Below are 18908 nucleotides of genomic sequence, written 5' to 3'. Positions count from 1 at the left end.
ATCAAAGAGCATATAATCACTACGTTTTAAGAGTCGGCACTCTCGAACAATCCTCGAACCGAATTATGAACGTACATATCCCAACACACCAAATACAGGCTTAAAGATCTCGCATCCAGGCCATAATTGTTAAAAAAAGAAAAACCACACAATACCATAGACTTAATAATATATAAAGACGGTGTCTCAGCGAGCTGTCACTGTTGCCACTTTTGTTTAGTGTACGATTAACAATGAGGCCCACGTTGCTGTAGCCATGTCGATAAAGTCATATCGATAAACTATCGACATTTCTTGCAATTTTAATTTTACTTCAAAGGCTTAACGATACCTAAAATGACCAAAAACGCTTTTATTCTTTATTGTGGTTATCAGATTACAATTTTATAGTCACGCCCCAGCAGGGAACCAAGGGAAAGTTCAGATATTTAATTAAAATACATAAATACCTCCTAAAATAGGTGTTCCGCAATAATTGAATTATATTATAATATATTCATTATCCATTAGCATTTCAATTATGTTTATGTTTAACGAAGATATTGAAGCTTCAATTAATCGCTATTTCGTTCCGCTATGTAGCGTTTATCGATATATAACATGATTAAAATCGACTTTTCACATCCCTAAAAGAGCACACATATACGCTTTTACGCACACATATACAGACTGGGCGCATCAAGAAAGGCAACACTTGATTTGAAGTCCACCTTGTCAACAGTATGGTTGTCCTTTTTTGACAAACGGCATTTTTAACGAGCGAGGAGAGAGAAATTATACTAGTTGCTGCGCCTTGAAAGAGAACAGAAAACGTTGGACCCTTGCACAATACTACCAACACAAAAAAAACAACGCTAGGGCTCGACACTTCCAGTACCTACTGTTTATCGATATCGATAAATGTGCGATACGTGCTGCTGTATTTACCTACTGTACTACCTATTAATAAAATAAAAGAACATTATATATATATAAACAATTTTATTTTACATGATAAAAATAACATAGTTTATTATTCAAGTAGGCATATTACAATATGCTGAATTCGCGCGCATTCTTTTTTAATCTGGTCCCTTTTTATTGAAGGCACTGGATGGAGAATGATTTCCACAAATGAACTTGTTTCCATTCAGCTTTTGAATAGGTAAATAAATACGCCAAATCCTCATTTCCTTTTCCTCAGCTTTGCCCATAATCGACATCTGAAATAAAGAGATTATCGATAAAATTGGTCGTACACTATTCATGTCATAGGTTACTTAGTTTTTTACTTAAAAATACTTTATTCACAAAATATTTTCGTTTTAATCATGGATTGTACACGACTAAAACTAATTAAATTAGTAACTGTTAACGACTCAAAGTAAAAAATGAAAATATTGCATACAAACATCAGTTTACCGACCTGTTCGGATCAAGTTGGAAATTTGGCCAAAAATGCGTCAGTAGTTAGTCTTCTTACACACCCACCACAAACTTCACATTTCCTTAAAGATTTGGCCCCCATTTAAATAACAGCTAAAGTTATTTTACCAATTACAATAAAAAATAACCACGTATTTTCACGTTCACGACAATTCAAATGACGTTTGACGTTTTACTACCAATCATACCAACCTAAAGAAAAGTAAGTATAATACGTCTATGTTAAAAGCAAGTATGGTATGTGCCACCAAAATGCAACAGCAGTCATTTTAATTCGATAAGATTATTTCTATGCCTCAATGTTGGTAACAAGGGCTTTCATAATTTATCAAAGTATGGGGTGTCGATGGTGAACAGAATTACTACCTACCAATACCCGCCAGTACCCGCCAGGCTAAACCGGTTGTCAACTTTAGTTCCATTGGTACACAAAGACGGCGCCACTAGTATAAACGTATAAACGGTTGGGGACATTTTTTTGTATGGAGTTACCGTTCTTCTCCTAGTGAGTATTATATTCTTTGTTAAAGATGGTCAAGCAAATCGTGTCGAAATTCAAATTTTATATGAGACGATATCCCTTCGCGCCTACATTTTTCAAATTTGCCGCCTATTTCTACTGACAAGATCTGGGCCTAGTTTTATAAAGTTACAAGTTACAAGTTTACAGGCGTTTACTGGCAACACTTCCTCCGTTTTTTACAATTTGCGTTTTATAAAAGTACCGCGTTACAATTTTACAGGTTACAGGTACAAGTGCCTGTAGCTCAACCATAGACGAAAATATGGGAGATTAATAGTTTTAAACTCATAATCGAACAAGCGTTTTATAAAAATATTGTAAATTACAAGTGTAGATTGGTAAACTTGTAACAAAAACTGACATACGTCTTGAGTCCTGTAACAGCACAACAGCAGCTACTTGTAGTGTGTCTGATTCGCTCTTTTGCTCGTAATTCTTAAGTTTAATTAAAGTTATTCGTTTTCTGAGAGATTTTAAACTGTACTCTTTATTGTTAGGCACTAACGCCAAAGATTGCGCCAGGGCATGCATACTTTTCCATGCACTGACCTTATCAGTTTTTGTTAATGTATCTGAAATATATAGTAAATAGGAAATGAAGTGACAATATGTTTGATATTGATTTTATTGATGATTCGTTTTATTTTACCTACTATGAAACGGAAAGGGATTGGTGCCGATATTTGTCGTTGATTTATTAGCATTCGTCTCTTTATTTAAGTATAGTGCATTCACATTATGGTAAAGTGTAATATTCATAATTTTCGATACACAGCGTACTTATCTTTGAGCCACTACCGAAACGATACATTGTAATGTGAAACAGTACTTATTTACTTATTAGGAAATATTTCATTAAATCTAACTTAATCTTAATCTGAAAACGGCCCGAAAAGTATATCCTTGGCATCAAACACCGCTCTCAACCACTCGATTTCTCCTTCATTTCTGGCCATTTTTCCAATACTTAACAGCAAACAATAACACAGCATTTAGTAGAGCACAGAGTATCTATGAATTCTATGACAGACATTTTTTTTAAATAGTGATGTCCTTCGCACCTGTAAATTTCACATGTAATCGAGATTGACCGTGGTGCTTTACAACTGTAATTATCTATGTGTATTTATAAAACACCTGTAGCCGTACACAGTGCATTACAGGTGCCTGTAGCCTGTACTCTTGTAACCTGTAACTTGTAACTTTATAAAACTGGGCCCTGCTTGACCAAGTTATACTTGTGTAATACCACAGTCCCGATTGCCATCAATCACTTTGTTTCTGAAAGTAGAGTATTATTTTTTGTATAAGTTGTGTTAAAATTCCAGTTTCATTTTGTTTGACGATTTTTGATCTTCAATTTTTTTTATTAGATATGGCTTTTATTATCTGGCAATACTTTTCTGTACCCGCCATCTTGAATTTAGTATTGTGCCAGTCGGGGGGGTGGTGACATATTTTATTTAACCCGTCATCACCATAATTTTGTGAATTTGTTGAAAAAAGGAAAATTAGTGTCGTGTCGAGGTGTGGATAGTTTATGTCAGGACTGAACGTGAAAATGGCGGGTCAGACTATAAACGATAGGCTTTTAGCCGCTCGCCACAGTATAGCCGGGCAAGGCTTAGCAAAATCGGTATGCAAAGCCACTACGGAAGAAATGATCGCACCCAAAAAGAAACATTTAGATTGTAAGTACTGTTTCTACTATGTTTCTGCATGACTGTTATCAGTAGGTAGGGCTGTATAGCATTCTGTTCGATAGTATGTATTTGTCACTCTAAATTCGTTCCAAGTTATAGGTCGATAAATTCTACGATATCAATTCTTGAATGGTGTACTTATGCTTTTTGGTGAATAAATCACCATCTTAAGGCTGAACAACTTAATAACTTGTAACTTACGTCTTCTATTGAAAGTTATCAATCAACCACACTAACTATAGAGTTTTAATTATCTCCAAACAATTTTGATCCCACGAATTGTATGTAGATTGACATAGATTCTTGTATTATGTCATGAGAAACTGGAAGATAGAAGTTCATTCGATGGAAAAAACTTGATTGTATTCATACCTGTTTATGTAAGAACCTTGATTACACATACTGAAATAAGACATGTAATCTCCTTATACTTATGTCTTAACAACCTCATACACCTTGTTTTCTTAATATTTTTACAAAAACGAGTAAACAGTTATTTTTTAATAACTTATTTCTGCTGCTGGCAGTAGTCTGCTGGATATCATGTGCAACCTGCAAAATCATTAATTGAGGTTTAATATAAATAAGTTTTTGCAAAGCTCGCTTAAAACTTATTATGAGTTTTTAACTATGTATGGATTGAACAGTCTATGCTTTACTTATTTCTCCATGTTTAGTACGGCATAGCTATTTGTATTTCATTTTTAAATTTTTTCCATTTGTTTCTCAAGCCAGCTCCACACTCGCGTTCGTGACTTAGCACCGCGATTCACGCATGAGTGTGGAGAGGGCTACACAAGTGTTTGATACCCAATGTTCTCTTGTGTTTTAAAAGATAAGGCCAAGGCAACATGCCTGTACAACATGTGGAAGATGATGATAATTCTCATGATGTTATTTCTCCAACTTTATGTTAGTATGACTCTAGATTTCATTTTATAGGGTCATTGTGCTAGTTTTCGTCCGGTGTCAGTTTCCGTCCACTTGACGAAATTTGAGTATAATACTTCATTGCTGCACAAATTTGGACTTATTGCACCCTTAATATCTAAACAATTTAACTATCCACATAAAAATTATATTTCGCAAGTAGCAAATTATAAATCAAATGTGTTATTTACCAATCCGTCAAGTGGACGGAAACTGACACCGGACGGAAAACTGACGCACTTACTTAGATAGAGTAAGAAGTAAGTAGTTTGCCCAAATAGACTTTTACTTTATAAACAACTAGCTTCTACCTGTAACTTTGTCTGCTTGGAATGATGATGATGATTGGTCAAAACTACCCTATGTCCTTCCTTGACCTCAAACTATCTCCATGCCAAGTTTCATCTAAATTGGTCCAGCAGTTTTAGAGTGAAGAAGTGACAGACAGAGTTACTTTTGTGCATTTATAATTAGTAGAAATTATTTAATTACTTACTGCTATTACTGTAAACTGTATTCTACTAAAATTACATTTTGATTCACTATAGTAGTCTATAAAATTGTGTAAAAAGTTGATGAAAGTCGATTCATCATACTCAATTACGGGTAAATTCATTTGAAATATAAAATATCAAATCTGTTGAAGGCTAACATTTGTTTATTGGCAGCGAGACAGTGATAAACAAACAGGACTGCTTCCTGTGTTATCATTGGGGCTGATATCTAAGCATGGCAACATGAAATGCATTTATAAGTGCCTAATTCAGTTGGTTGTTGCATACAATTAATTTTCTGCCATCATATCATATATGGTCAGAAGAATAATGTCTAATGGATATAAAATGGTATTTATGGAAGTTGACATATTTATATGTAATGGTAACATGATAAAATAAATCCAGTTTTAGTTAAGACATGATCCTGTTATTATTGCTTTTTAGTTTGGTGCAAGACTATAAGCTACTAATAGAGGGATCGAACATTGTTATATTGTCCTGTAGGAAAAATATGGTAACACATTCTACTAACATACTTAGCAAATGTCCAATGCTGAAATCATCATCATCATCATCACAATTACCACATTAAATGTAGTAGTAATTACTTTATTGTACACAATACTGACCCAAATATATTTACAGAAATTAGGGTACAAAGGCAAATGAGGAAGTTGGTAATTGTAATCCTATGAAACCATTGTAATAGTCCAGAGTAATAACATGACTTGCGTTCTCGCGAGCGACTTCAAGTATGTATTCGTGCGCGAGTAGGCAACCCTTTCTGATGCATCCTATATGATCCATTCTATGGGTAAAAGGGTCTACATAATACACCTAGTAAAAGTCGCTTATTAGCATTGTGGCATGTCTACACACGAACCATGTCGTCGTCGCGCCTCGCAGTTTGAAAATCTGTCCCTATCTAAACGACTACACTAGATATAGGTATGTGAAAGGATTCGATTCGAAGACACCATTCAAATGAATATCAAATTCACAAATATAAGGCCCCGAAACGCAATTGCAACTCCAAGACACCAATACCGTGACAAAACCATGACGCTGTATTGTGTTTGCGAACTTGACCCAGTGGGTCTGACTTGCGTTGCGAATATCCGTAGTTCTCTAACAATGTATTTCATGTTGGTATGGTAGTAGTCGAGAATTCTAAAGTACCACTAGGAATATCGAAAAATTTCATGGACATATATATTACTTCGTAAGGACGCGGCTAACGAGCACTAAAAAGGGGGCCGCTACATGGGTGTGATATTCGCATTTATCACACCCCGGCGCTCAGTCGTGTGGCGAATTGCGCAGTAGAAAGTTGTCACGCAGCATAACACAAAAATGCCTCATTGCGTTGTAAAAGGGTGCAAAAACCATTATAGGAAGTATAAGAAAAAAAATGGGATCTCATATCATCAGTAAGTAATTTCCAATTAGGTTTATTTATTGCTTAAAGCCAATTTTAAACGATAATTTTATTTCATTCTCACGCGCAACTGATGTTCGCTCGTACGTCATACCGCTAATGCATTAACCTTGTAAGGACGTCATTTCTCTTTGGAAGTTATTATGAAGTAGAAATGCATAATGCGTGATTTGTATAGGTAAATTTACTTAAATATGATTAGTTGATTACCTACCGGATATAATTACCGAAATTAAAGTACCTATTGTCTGTCTTACAGAGTTTGTTCCCGTTTCTTTTACATAATTTTAAAAACATTCAAAACAACAAGATCAAGTATTTGTTATTGTTTTATTCGTTGACTTAGGTACCTACCTAGTATATTAATTCTTGTCAGGTATAAGTTTTTAATTAACTGTAGGTAAAACTCAAAAAGCGCGCATTTTCAAACACCGATTAATTCACATCGCTGTATTTATTACTTTCCATTACCTACTTATATTTTTGCATCATGTTTGTGGACAGGTGGCACGCTCTCGTTTCGGAGGCCAAGATTCTCTTTGGATCACTGAGCCAAAATAGTTAGTTAGTTAGTTAGTTCGTATTGCTGTATAGATTCCTTCTTTTTTACTCTACCTGTTTTGCAAGCAAGAAACTGACAGAAATAGTTGTTCGCCGCATTTTATGCGCGAAAGCTCGGGAGGTACTTATTGAACTGTACTGCTGTAGCTAGTAGCTCGGCCAACTTGTCGACCTTGACAGAGCCGGTTTACACAGGGCGGCACACCGCACGGCGCGAATGTTTAAAATATTGCATTGCCGCCTGAGACGATAATGACATCACGAAATAACGTAGAAGAACTGAAACTTAGAAGGATAAGTTCGCCCATTTTAATACAATAAATATCGTTTTGATTAACCATAAACTTATTCGACGCTCCTCTGATATAAACCGCGAATAAACTTAACAAGCCTTGTACGCCCGTACAAAGTTATCGCGTCGAGCGTCGAGAGTCGAGCATAGACATAATATATATATAGACGTAGTCTCAGCGAGCTGTCACTGTTGCCACTTTTGTTTAGTGTACGATTAACAATGAGGCCCACGTTGCTGTAGCCATGTCGATAAAGTCATATCGATAAACTATCGACATTTCTTGCAATTTTAATTTTACTTCAAAGACTTAACGATACCTAAAATGACCAAAAACGCTTTTATTCTTTATTGTGGTTATCAGATCACAATTTTATAGTCACGCCCCAGCAGGGAACCAAGGGAAAGTTCAGATATTTAATTAAAATACATAAATACCTCCTAAAATAGGTGTTCCGCAATAATTGAATTATATTATTATATTATAATATATTCATTATCCATTAGCATTTCAATAATGTTTATGTTTAACGAAGATATTGAAGCTTCAATTAATCGCTATTACGTTCCGCTGTGTAGCGTTTATCGATATATAACATGATTAACATCGACTTTTCACATCCCTAAAAGAGCACACATATACGCTTTTACGCACACATACACAGGGTGGGCGCATCAAGAAAGGCAACACTTGATTTGAAGTCCGCCTTGTCAACAGTATGGTTGTCCTTTTTTGACAAACGGCATTTTAAAAGAGCGAGGTGAGAGAAATGATACTAGTTGCTGCGTCGTGAAAGAGAACAGAAAAGGTTGGGCCCTTAGTCGAGCTCACGTAGTTGTACGCAGTGTGTAACAGATGGCGCTTTTTTGCTGACATGAAGATCGCAACAGGCAATTCGTATGCATGCGCTCATCCATAGTTTATATCTATGAAAAATTTTAAGCCTACAGCCTACCGAAATGAAAACCTTCATCATTCTCATCGATCGTTTATTAAAGTAAACTTTATTATCGAGATGTTGCACACCAAAACATGAACATAACAAAGTGAAAGTTCATATTTCATATACCGATCTCACAAACGTGTCAAGGACGCTATTACGAGCACTATGCGCCGGCGCACTCAATTCGCACCGTGACCCGTGCGCAGAGGCCGCAGTGACATTTTAATAAGTATGTTCTAACTAGAACTTTGGTAGTGCTGTATCTCACTAAGCTTATTCCATGCTTATTCAGTCATTAATAAGTATATTTCAGTTTGTTACAAAGATCTGATTTCTTTTGGAAACTGACTGCACGAGACACGATTTAAGGTAGCTTCTTTACGTCGCCTTAAGAAGCCTCTTTTTCTATTCCACCGGTTAATATAGTCCGAAAAAGTGATAGGTAGATAGATACTATTATGTAGATAGTATAGGTACCTACTCCTTATTGGCACACCTGAGTAAAAATATATAGTTCGTTTTTTTAGCATTAGAAAGAACTTGCAAGAAGGTAAGCGATCTTGACATGTCTTTTAATTGAAAAACGCATTTTAAAAATCAAAAACTATTACTTATGAAAGCAGAAGAATATAAATGATCGTACTAGATTCATAATTGTTACATATTTGAAGTAACTTATTTTTAAAATGTGTTTTTTAATTAAAAGACACACCAAGATTGTTTACCTTATTTCTAATGCTAAAAAAAACGAACTATAGCTTAAAGAAAAACAATCGGTTAATGATAGAAGCAGACAACAGAATAATCTTGAGTAACCGGCTTTATTTTCGTTTACTTTTGCCAAATTACCTTTAACATAACTGACATAAGTATTGTCTATGGGGACGACGACCTCGATCTTGTCTTGTGCCAAGTTCGGAAAGAATTAACAACAGTATATATATGTCTGTTACGGCATCGTCATAACCATTACAGTTTTGGTATCGTGCTTTGAATTGTCATGAATTTTTGAAGCTTAGAAATATTTACATAGTTATTTACCACACTTGTAAATATGCACCCCTAAACGAAGGACCGGACGAATATGTCTGACTAACTATAGTAAAATGTCCTGGAGGCCTAGCCAGGATGAAAATCGTACCTACATCGACAAACGCCAAACGAAAAGAAATAGTTATTTACTATACAAGTGCGGAAAACAGGAAATTCCGTCGTGCGAATTACTTATTCGCACGTGTATCGTACAACGTTTTACAGTACATATCAGTGTTGGCCGAAAGTTAATGCGAATTGAAAATGTTGGCCATTAACCACTATAAATTGAACCTTAAACCGTAACGGACTATTACATTTTACGATTCAATTTATAATGGTTAATGGCCAGCATTTTCAATTTGCATTAACTTTCGGCCAACACTGGTACAAATAGCCCTTTAAACTTTTGACATATACAAGAAAAGTGCTGTTTCTCGCACTAGTGCGGAAAAGTAGGACCATATGTACTGTAAAAGACGTTTCGGGATGACAGATGCTACGAAAAGTCACGTGACTATTTCCATACATTGATTAAGTTTCGAATGGCGTTTTCTATTAACGATTGTCATCTTGGCTAGGATCAGAGGGGTCTACTCTCCAAATTAGATCCGAGGAATTGATGTCTGTAGAAAGATTTGACATAAAAAAAGCGACGGTGTCATTTAGAATATATTTTTTCGCAGATCAAAAAGGACAAAGTTGAACTTTAAATAATTTGATATTCTCTAGAATAAGGATAAGTATTGAAAACTAAACTTTCTCGCGCTTATCTGGTTTCTTTGTTTTCAGATCTAGTCCACTGCACAAACGAGCCAAATGTCTCGATACCGCAGCTCGCCAACTTGCTCGTCGAGCGAACACAGAACACCAATTGGGTGGTGGTGTATAAAGCGCTCATCACAGTACATCATCTACTTGCATATGGAAATGAGGTGAATTATTACTTATTAGAAATTTACTCGATCTTTTAATAGGTCATTTACGGGCTATGTACTACTATGATAAGTATGATATTGATATAATATAGAATTTGATTGTTTGTCCAACTGTCTCAAGTAGGTCTCCCTACTTGCTTGCGCGAACCGATTTTTATGGACGTTTTTAAACTGGTTCTTAAGCAACAAAGTCTTACCGAAGTAATATGCATGTTATTATAAGGGTATAGAATTAGCTTTTGGTATCATAGTGAAATACCAACTGTAATGGAAGAAGATACATCTTCAAAAGTTAAATATTGTACATTGTTACATGTCGTTGAGGTGCATGTTCCGATCTCGTCTTCATCAACATTCACACTGCATCAAATGTCACTTTTAATAAAGTAACACTTGTTGATTCCCAAAAATTTTAAAATTACAATACATATGAAAGTTTGGGAGGAATTGAAATTATTTTAACAAATATATTGATTCACCGAACATTCTTAACGTGCGTGGTACGTCTTAAAACGTCGTCATTGGCAAAATCCCTTCTGCCAATAGACACAAGAGGGGAAAGCCATAAAAAAAAATATTGATTTGTGTTTTTTGAAGTAGTACTACACACACACACTAGTCACTACTATCAATTACTATCTTTTCTTACACAATTCATCTGTTTATAGTGCATACGCCCAACGTCGCATTAAATATATAGTTATGACCTCAAGGAGAGGGATGGGTCGGATCCTCTAGTGTTGTATTTACATATTAAGCATTTACTCCTGTGAGACACAATTGAATGATGATTCTACAATAGGTTTCAAAGGGCGTACGCGGTACAAGCCCGTCCTTAGCCGTCTCGCACTGGAATTTCTGATACAATATTCTTGGTCCAGTTCTAATCTAGGATTCTGGGTACGGAGATCGGCAAGAGACAAGAAAAGGTTCCACTTGCAATGAAGTAAAGTGATGTTATGAATGAGTCCGTATATATCGGGTATTTATTGATACCATTCTCAGCTGGTGAAATGAGTTATTTTCCAGGTGGTTTTGGACGCATTTCGTATAGTTTACTGCATCTGGATTGAAGGGATATAACCCACATTTTCTAAATCCTTTTTTTATGTTCGAGTTCATGTATACCTATTTAGTTACCTACTTACTTTTTCATTTTAGTGACACTTAAGGCTCATGAACACTAATTAAATTAACGTTTTAGTATTGGCATTAAATTGATTAGTAGGTAATTATATTATTTAAATGCATAGTTATTTTATAAGTATAATCTTTCAACATTCATTTTATAGGTAATTTCTGAAATAATTAACTATTACAGAGATAAGAGTTACGCCCCCTTCTGTCATGTTATAGGTAATTATCAAATTCATAAGTTATTCAATACCTGTTGCATAATTATGATCACACCAAATAATTGAAGCATGTGTGTTTTTAAAATAACCTCATTTACAATTTGTACGGGTCATGTCATGTGTACATTTGCAAAATGTCAAAATCAAAAGCAATAAAATGGGAGGCCCGGCACCCGCTGCTCTTGAATATTTAATTTGTTTCTGAAGTTTTCATGATTAAGTATAAAACTTGCTGCAACCGATACCTTCATATTAAATTTAACGAATTATTTCACAACACACGGTAACGGCCGTGTAGTTGTAATCACAGTGTTAACAACACTTTAATTGGCCCTAAACGATTCAGAAGGGGGGGGGGGGGTTGGCTAAATTTAAACACTACTGACGGATGAATTATTTGATAACATTTTTCATTGTTAATTATGTCTTAATCTCTATAAATCACAAGCATGGCTGTCATCACGCGTATTATTATCTGATAGGAGATAATATTTTGTATTTTGGGCAGGTGTAATAATAATTAAATAACTAACCGACTTAGCCCCAAACTTAGCACAGCTTGTACTATAGACACTAGGACGAATTTACGATATACATACTTACATATATAGGTTCATACATATGTACTTATTTATATACATAGATAACGTAGGAAAAACAAATATTCGTGATGAACAACCAAGTAAATGCCCTTACCAGGATTCGAACCCGGGACCCCCTGCTTCATAGGCAGGGTCACTACCGACTTTGGGTAGAAATTTGTCGAGCATCCATGGGTAGAGAATTAACATGTACAGCTAGGGTATTTTGTAACTTTTGCTTTTAAAAACCGGTCGTCAGACCATCAATCAAACGACACCCATTAACACGTTGTATTGATGAAATCAACGTTTAAACCTGCCTGCTTCATTTTAGCCTTGGGTCGGTTAAAGCGCTACGGCTGCTTTGAAGAAAACACCTGTTTTTATGTTATATGTATGTATAATATATGTATAAGATGTTGTAATGTATGGATCAGAATGTTAGGCGACCAAACTGACAGAATTGACGAATGAAAGAAGAGTGCACACAGCGGAAATAAGAATGATGAGATGGATGTGTGGAGTGACGAGAAGGGATCGGATTAAGAATGAGTAAGAGTATATAAAGCAAGTTTGAAAGTAGCCCCGGTAACGGAGAAGATGAGAACTAGGTTAGCGTAGCGTGGTATGGGCATATAATGAGGAGGGATGAATGCCATATAAGCAAAATAATGTTAGGAATAAATGTTGATGGACGGAGAGCGGATGGCAGACCCAAAAAACGACGGATGGATTGTGAAAGAGGATATGAGAAAGAAAGGTGAGAGTGCTGCTGCTGAGGCGACGAATGATAAAGGAGAATGGAAGAGAAAAACATGTTTTACCGACCCCACATAACGTGGGATAAGGGCAGGAAGAAGAAAAATAATATACATGACGAATAGTTTACGAAAATACCTAGTAGCGGACGAAATTGGTTAAACACGCTCACATAGGCGTCCCAATGTATTCAATATTTGTCGACGTAGTGAGCTTGACTTAATGTAATGTTCCCAAGTACAAATTTTGAAAGTACCATCTGCTGCCTCTATTTAAAAAGCATATACAAACAATTCTACTAAAACATAAAACATAAAGCTATCACAAAATAGGTACCTAATTCAAGCACTTGTTCTTATCAGATAACATACGAAATTAAACAAGAATGCAATGTAATTATTTTCTACACTTATATCGATACATACCTTTCGCTTAAGGTTACTGAAAAACTTTTCATAAATCTATGCGAGTACGGTTGAGAATGTAATAACAGAAGAATTACAGTTTCGAAAAATTGCTCGTTTTGTACGCTGCGGTGCGATGTGTCAGTCGATTGAAACAATTGTATCAATAACATAACGCCTCACTCACGGCTATTGATGGCGTGACATTGTCTACTTGAAGATAATGATATCCTGGTCCGAATCAATGGGAACTTTACAGAGGCCAGTGGACAGACAGACACGCTTTTCTGCAAAACTGAGTGTAATGAATGTGCCAACAGTAATATCTACTATTTCGCCTCAAGTTCTGTTTCTGTTACATATTTGAAAAATAGGTATACGTATATAGTTGCTAATTTACGGCTAGTTACGCTTGTTTCGTAAGCCAGATGGAACACAAAAGGGTCAACTCCCCTTGGACCGATTCAAATTTCATAAAAGATCTTAAAATCATAGTCCCCAATTACGTTTCTCAAGTTTAAGCCAACAATGAATTAATTTGCTTCAAAATTAATTCAGGGGTTCTATCCGGTTATCGATAAATAACACAAATTATGTAGGAGAAGCATTTTTTTCCTTATTAATCTTTTCGACGTCGTGTCAAACACAAAAGCTGTCACTCAGACGCCACGTCACCGAAGTGTCAAAACTGAAATTGAACTTTATACATATGCACGTAGGTCTATGTTGCTCTGTGGTCTGTGACCGATTAATCCGTCTTTGGCATTGAACCTGCGGTGCCGATATATCCAAAAGGTTAACGACTAATACATTTCTAATCATAGCGGCAATAGTAACACATTCAGTAAAAAAACTGTTTTATGTTATGATGTTAGGATTGGTAGGTAGTAGAAACAATCATTATTGACATTATTTTCTTTTGTTGCAGAGGTTCACACAATATCTAGCATCAAGTAATTCAACGTTTCAACTAAGTAATTTTCTAGATAAAAGCGGAGTTCAAGGTATGTATCTCTGTTCTTAGAATTGCTTATTTAGATCTTAAATATTCATACTAGTTTTCTATAAATATCAATAAGTATCTACTCGTTATTGATTTCAAAACGACAAACTAAGAAAGTGCAAATAAAATGACATTTTACCTAATTTTACTCTGGAACTGTAATAGGATTTTTTGTAAATCTTAAATGTATAGCGTTTTCGCTTTGAAACGTATTCCACTCGCTGAGAGTTGCTTGCCCTGTATCTACACAGGGTAGTTGACATCCTGCTCCACCGGATATGAATGCACCCTGTACAGTGTATTGTATACGATCGGTTTGTTATCTCTTTAGAGTTCAATGTTACATTTTATAGATCACAATTTTACAAACTTGCTTTATATTTGAGTCTGCTGAAATTCGTCTGTATCTTACAATACATTTTATAGATCACAAATTTACAAATTTGCTTTGTATTTGAGTCTGCTGAAATTCGTCTGTATTAAAAAAAAATTGTGATTATTCTTTGTATTATAGTCATTAGAGAGTATAAAGAACACGTTAATAAATGTACGTATACATTTTTTACATTAATAATACAATGTAAGACGTTTCATGAGAGGAAACATTTTCTTGCCTGTAACATCAAAACATCAGCATGAGGTACCACATCGGATTCGCCTGTGTTAAATATGAGGGCTACACATAACACATAAACTACTTAACAGTAAATTAAAATCAAGAAGGTATGCCCTTCTTGAGTAACCACATCGTCGCACTAATTGCTAATTTCTCCTGTTAGCGAATCATTTAACATTTAACCGAAATTGCAATATTAATAGTCTACCTTCTCACAGCCCTTGGCTACGCGTGGGGAATCGGGGAAATCCTATTACGCGGACGCGTATCGCGTATGCAGCGTAGGGGGATTTCTATGTAGATATTCGTTTTAATTTATCGTCTAGGCCGTCTGGCGCCACTAACTCGGCACATCATTAATATTTTATTCTCAAAGTATACAGCCCCCCTGCCCCTGCCCTATTCACCTTTAAAATATTTCAATCAAAGTCCAACTCTGTTTATATTTGAGTTTAAAAAAGTTAAGATGTGATTTGACAGCTAGAAATGCTTTTTTTTTACAATCCATAACTCCCGCGGGAACTATTATGCTCGTGGTCCTTTACCTCTGGAAGGTATGGGGAATACGCTTACATGGAATAAGATCTTTTTCGAGCAAGTGTGATGAAAAGGCTGTTAACCTTTCAACAAGTCTATTACAAATTAATCTCGTAGACTTTAACGACCAGGATTTCATGAGTGCTTTTCACATAAAATTTCAAGCCATATTAAAATTAAAAGGCATTTTGCCGTGATAACGTCTTATAAATCGATGAACACCGGTAGCATGCACGAAAAAGTGTCACGTTGTGGACAAATCTCCATGGCAACGTTGTAGATAGATCTTCATGGTAACGTTACGTAATGTAATGGTAATGTTTTCTTATGCCATGCCAAAATTATCGTCTGTAAACCGACTTTTTTCTTATGTTGTGACGTTTATTTAGTGCTGGTGTAAAAAACCATTAAACACACTCAGAGATTTTATCACACTCTGATACCGCAACGTCATCTCGCTAACTTAATCGACCAGAGCTCAATTATCGGTACATATTCCTTGAGTCATGGATCCATGATAACTGCAAAGAAGCTGACCTCAAGTTCATTGACTCGATCTAACCTCGCATAGTTTATGATTCTTTTTGACACGCATTGTAAACAGCGCGTACGTAACTGGAAGCGTTTAGCGTTAGTTTTTTGTTTCGTGTAGGTTGTATAATTTTATCACTAGTGCCATGCCTTATGGGAAACGGTCACAGAAATAGTTCAGAGCCGGAAACCGCTACCAACTTTTAGTATGTTGTTAGGCATGGCATTGGGTCTCCAAAACTGCCGGGAGACGGCGGCGCCGGCCACCTACTTCAGCGAAATGACGTCATCAAAATGACTCCCGCTTCGTTGCGAATATTGCATACTGTACCCAAATTATGCATAGCACATACACGTGTGGGGTATTAAATGAAAGCCAATTAAATAAACTATATTTTATTCATACAAAGTGTATCAAAATATGCAACAGTTTAAGAAAAATTTACAAAATAATAAAAATTACGTAAAAAAATATTCGATTATTTGGGTTTTACAACCAAACCAAAAGTCGGACGATAAAGCAATGTACTACAACATTAAAGATGACGTCTTAAGCCATATACTGATATCAATAAAATCAAAATTGAACCAAATATGTGGAAATTATGCATCAAAATGTAGATATTCGCCCATACAAATGCATAAAAGTTAAAAAAATCTAAATTGGTCATTTTCAGGATAATCCGCATAAGCTTCTAGTATGTTATTAGCAATATGACCTGGAGTCTAAAACTGCCGGGAGACCATCGCTGTTGTTCCTCAGTTACAAATAATGACGTCATATAAATAATCACTGCCGAATTTCGTAAAATGTAAATTATAGCTATACCACGAGTCTCACATACACGTGAGTTACATGTAACGAAAGGTTATTAAATGTATTATGATTCACCTAAACATTGTTTGTAAAAAAAATGTACGGTTTCAGAGCTAGAAACAACGAAATACCACTTTTTATGGAAAAAGTAGATATGTATCATCAATTTTATAGCTAAACTAAAACCGTCAAAAAAATTTGGCGTATAACATTTGAAAAACTTATTATTCAACTATATATCACAATTTAAGTTTTACATTTCCGACAAAAACTGTGGAAGTTGTGGAAAAAAAACTAAAGCGCCCCAACAATTCTACCTTAATGCGCTCATATTATGCAAAGAATAGTTCTATTTATCGAGTATTAAATGAATGAACATTACATAAAATACATGAAAACGACATTTTCAAATCATAGATATAAGAATATATACAGATGCCTTCCAAGCGAGCTGTCAGTGGGACCACTTTTTGTTTAGTGTACGATTAACAAAGCGACCCACTTTGCTGTAGCCATGTCGATAAAGTCATGTCGATAAACTACCGACATTTCTTGCAATTTTAATTTTACTTCAAAGGTTTAACTATATCTAAAATGAACAAGAACGCTTTTTTTCTTTATTGTGGTTATCAGATCACAATTTTATAGTCACGCCCCAGGAGAGAACCAAGGGAAAGTTCAGATATTTAATTAAAATACATAAATTCCTCCTAAAATAGGTGGTCCGCAATAATTAAATTATTTTATTACATTATAATATATTCATTATCCATTAGCATTTCAATTATGTTTATGTTTAACGAAGATATTGAAGCTTCAATTAATCGCTATTTCGTTCCGCTGTGTAGCGTTTATCGATATATAACATGATTAAAATCGACTTTTCACATCCCTAAAAGAGCACACATATACGTTTTTACGCAAACATGCACAAACTGGGTCGCCTAAAAAGGGGCCACTTGGATTTGAAGTACATCTTGTCAACAGTATAGTTGTCCTTTTTTGACAAATGGCATTTTAAAAGAGCGAGGAGAGAGAAATGATACTAGTTGCTGCGCCGTCAAATAGAACAATAAACGTAGGGGCCTTGTTTCAAATGGAACCATAATTAAAAAAATAATAATTTAGTTGATAAGTAAGCAAAATACTGTTTCTTTAAGAACCTAATCTCCTCCTTTCAAAGTCGGTTAAAATGTGGCTTTTGTGACCTGGGCTACAAAGACAAATAAATGGACACCTCATTTATCAAAATCAGTTCAGTAGTTTCATGCAAACGGTACCTACACATGCACGCATAGATAGCAAATTCTGCCGTAGTCGGACAAAAAATAAAAATTCAATAATTAGACCTTTACTATTATGGCCTGGCGTGGCTTGGCATCTAACGTTGAAACTCTCAGGCCGTAGATGTTAGCAGGCCTAGCGGGCGTCGCCTCGATGTGTTAGAGGTGATGATCAGAGGGAGGATCAGAGGGAAAATTCTGCCAGCCTTCTCAGCTCAGCCTTGAAACCCTTGCACCACTCAAGATTCCACTTTTATAAGAATACCCAATTGGCGCGAAGTGGCGCAGAATAGGGCAGAGTGACGCTCTTTTGTGCCAGAGGCCAAGATCCTCTTTGCTTTGGGTCACTGAGCCAGTGATGTATGTATGTACAAGGCTAATCGAGGCTTAAATATATAATTATGTGTCGCATTAAGTGAACTGATAGGGCATTTACCTCGATAAGGCATTTTGTATTAGGCATGTACCTACTTACAGGCATGTAACTTTACATTTCTCTAATAATGTAGCGTTAGGCCATGACAATAAGAGTCTATTTCATATTAATATTTACCGCAACTACAGCAGGAACTGCTATCTACGTATGTAATTATGTATTTTTTACATGAAACAACTGAACTGATTTTGATAAATGAGGTGTCAATTTATTTGTCTTTGTAGCCCAGGTCACAAAAGCCACATTTTAACCGACTTTGAAAGGAGGAGATTAGGTACTTAAAGAAACAGTATTTTGCTTACT

General features: G+C 35.6%; 1 protein-coding gene across 6 annotated transcripts in view; it reads left to right on the top strand.

The window, feature by feature from the left end:
- Positions 1-3360: 3360 nt before the first annotated feature.
- Positions 3361-18908, top strand: part of LOC134666264 (phosphatidylinositol-binding clathrin assembly protein LAP) — a 37142-nt gene continuing 21594 nt past the window's right edge. For 3 of the 6 annotated variants that reach the window (XM_063523433.1, XM_063523425.1, XM_063523419.1), the window contains exons 1-3: positions 3362-3639; positions 10138-10280; positions 14311-14386. In XM_063523433.1, the coding sequence (XP_063379503.1) occupies positions 3489-3639; positions 10138-10280; positions 14311-14386 (370 nt within the window). In that variant the 5' untranslated portion in view covers positions 3362-3488. Of the gene's footprint in view, positions 3640-10137; positions 10281-14310; positions 14387-18908 lie in introns of all 6 variants that reach the window. The other 3 variants (XM_063523450.1, XM_063523445.1, XM_063523439.1) reach the window with 2 other exon arrangements.

Source organism: Cydia fagiglandana, chromosome 1 (assembly GCF_963556715.1).
Source record: "Cydia fagiglandana chromosome 1, ilCydFagi1.1, whole genome shotgun sequence".
NCBI classification, from domain to species: Eukaryota; Metazoa; Arthropoda; class Insecta; order Lepidoptera; family Tortricidae; genus Cydia; species Cydia fagiglandana.
Note: the sequence above shows the minus strand (reverse complement) of the source record. Positions and strands in the feature narration are given on the sequence as shown.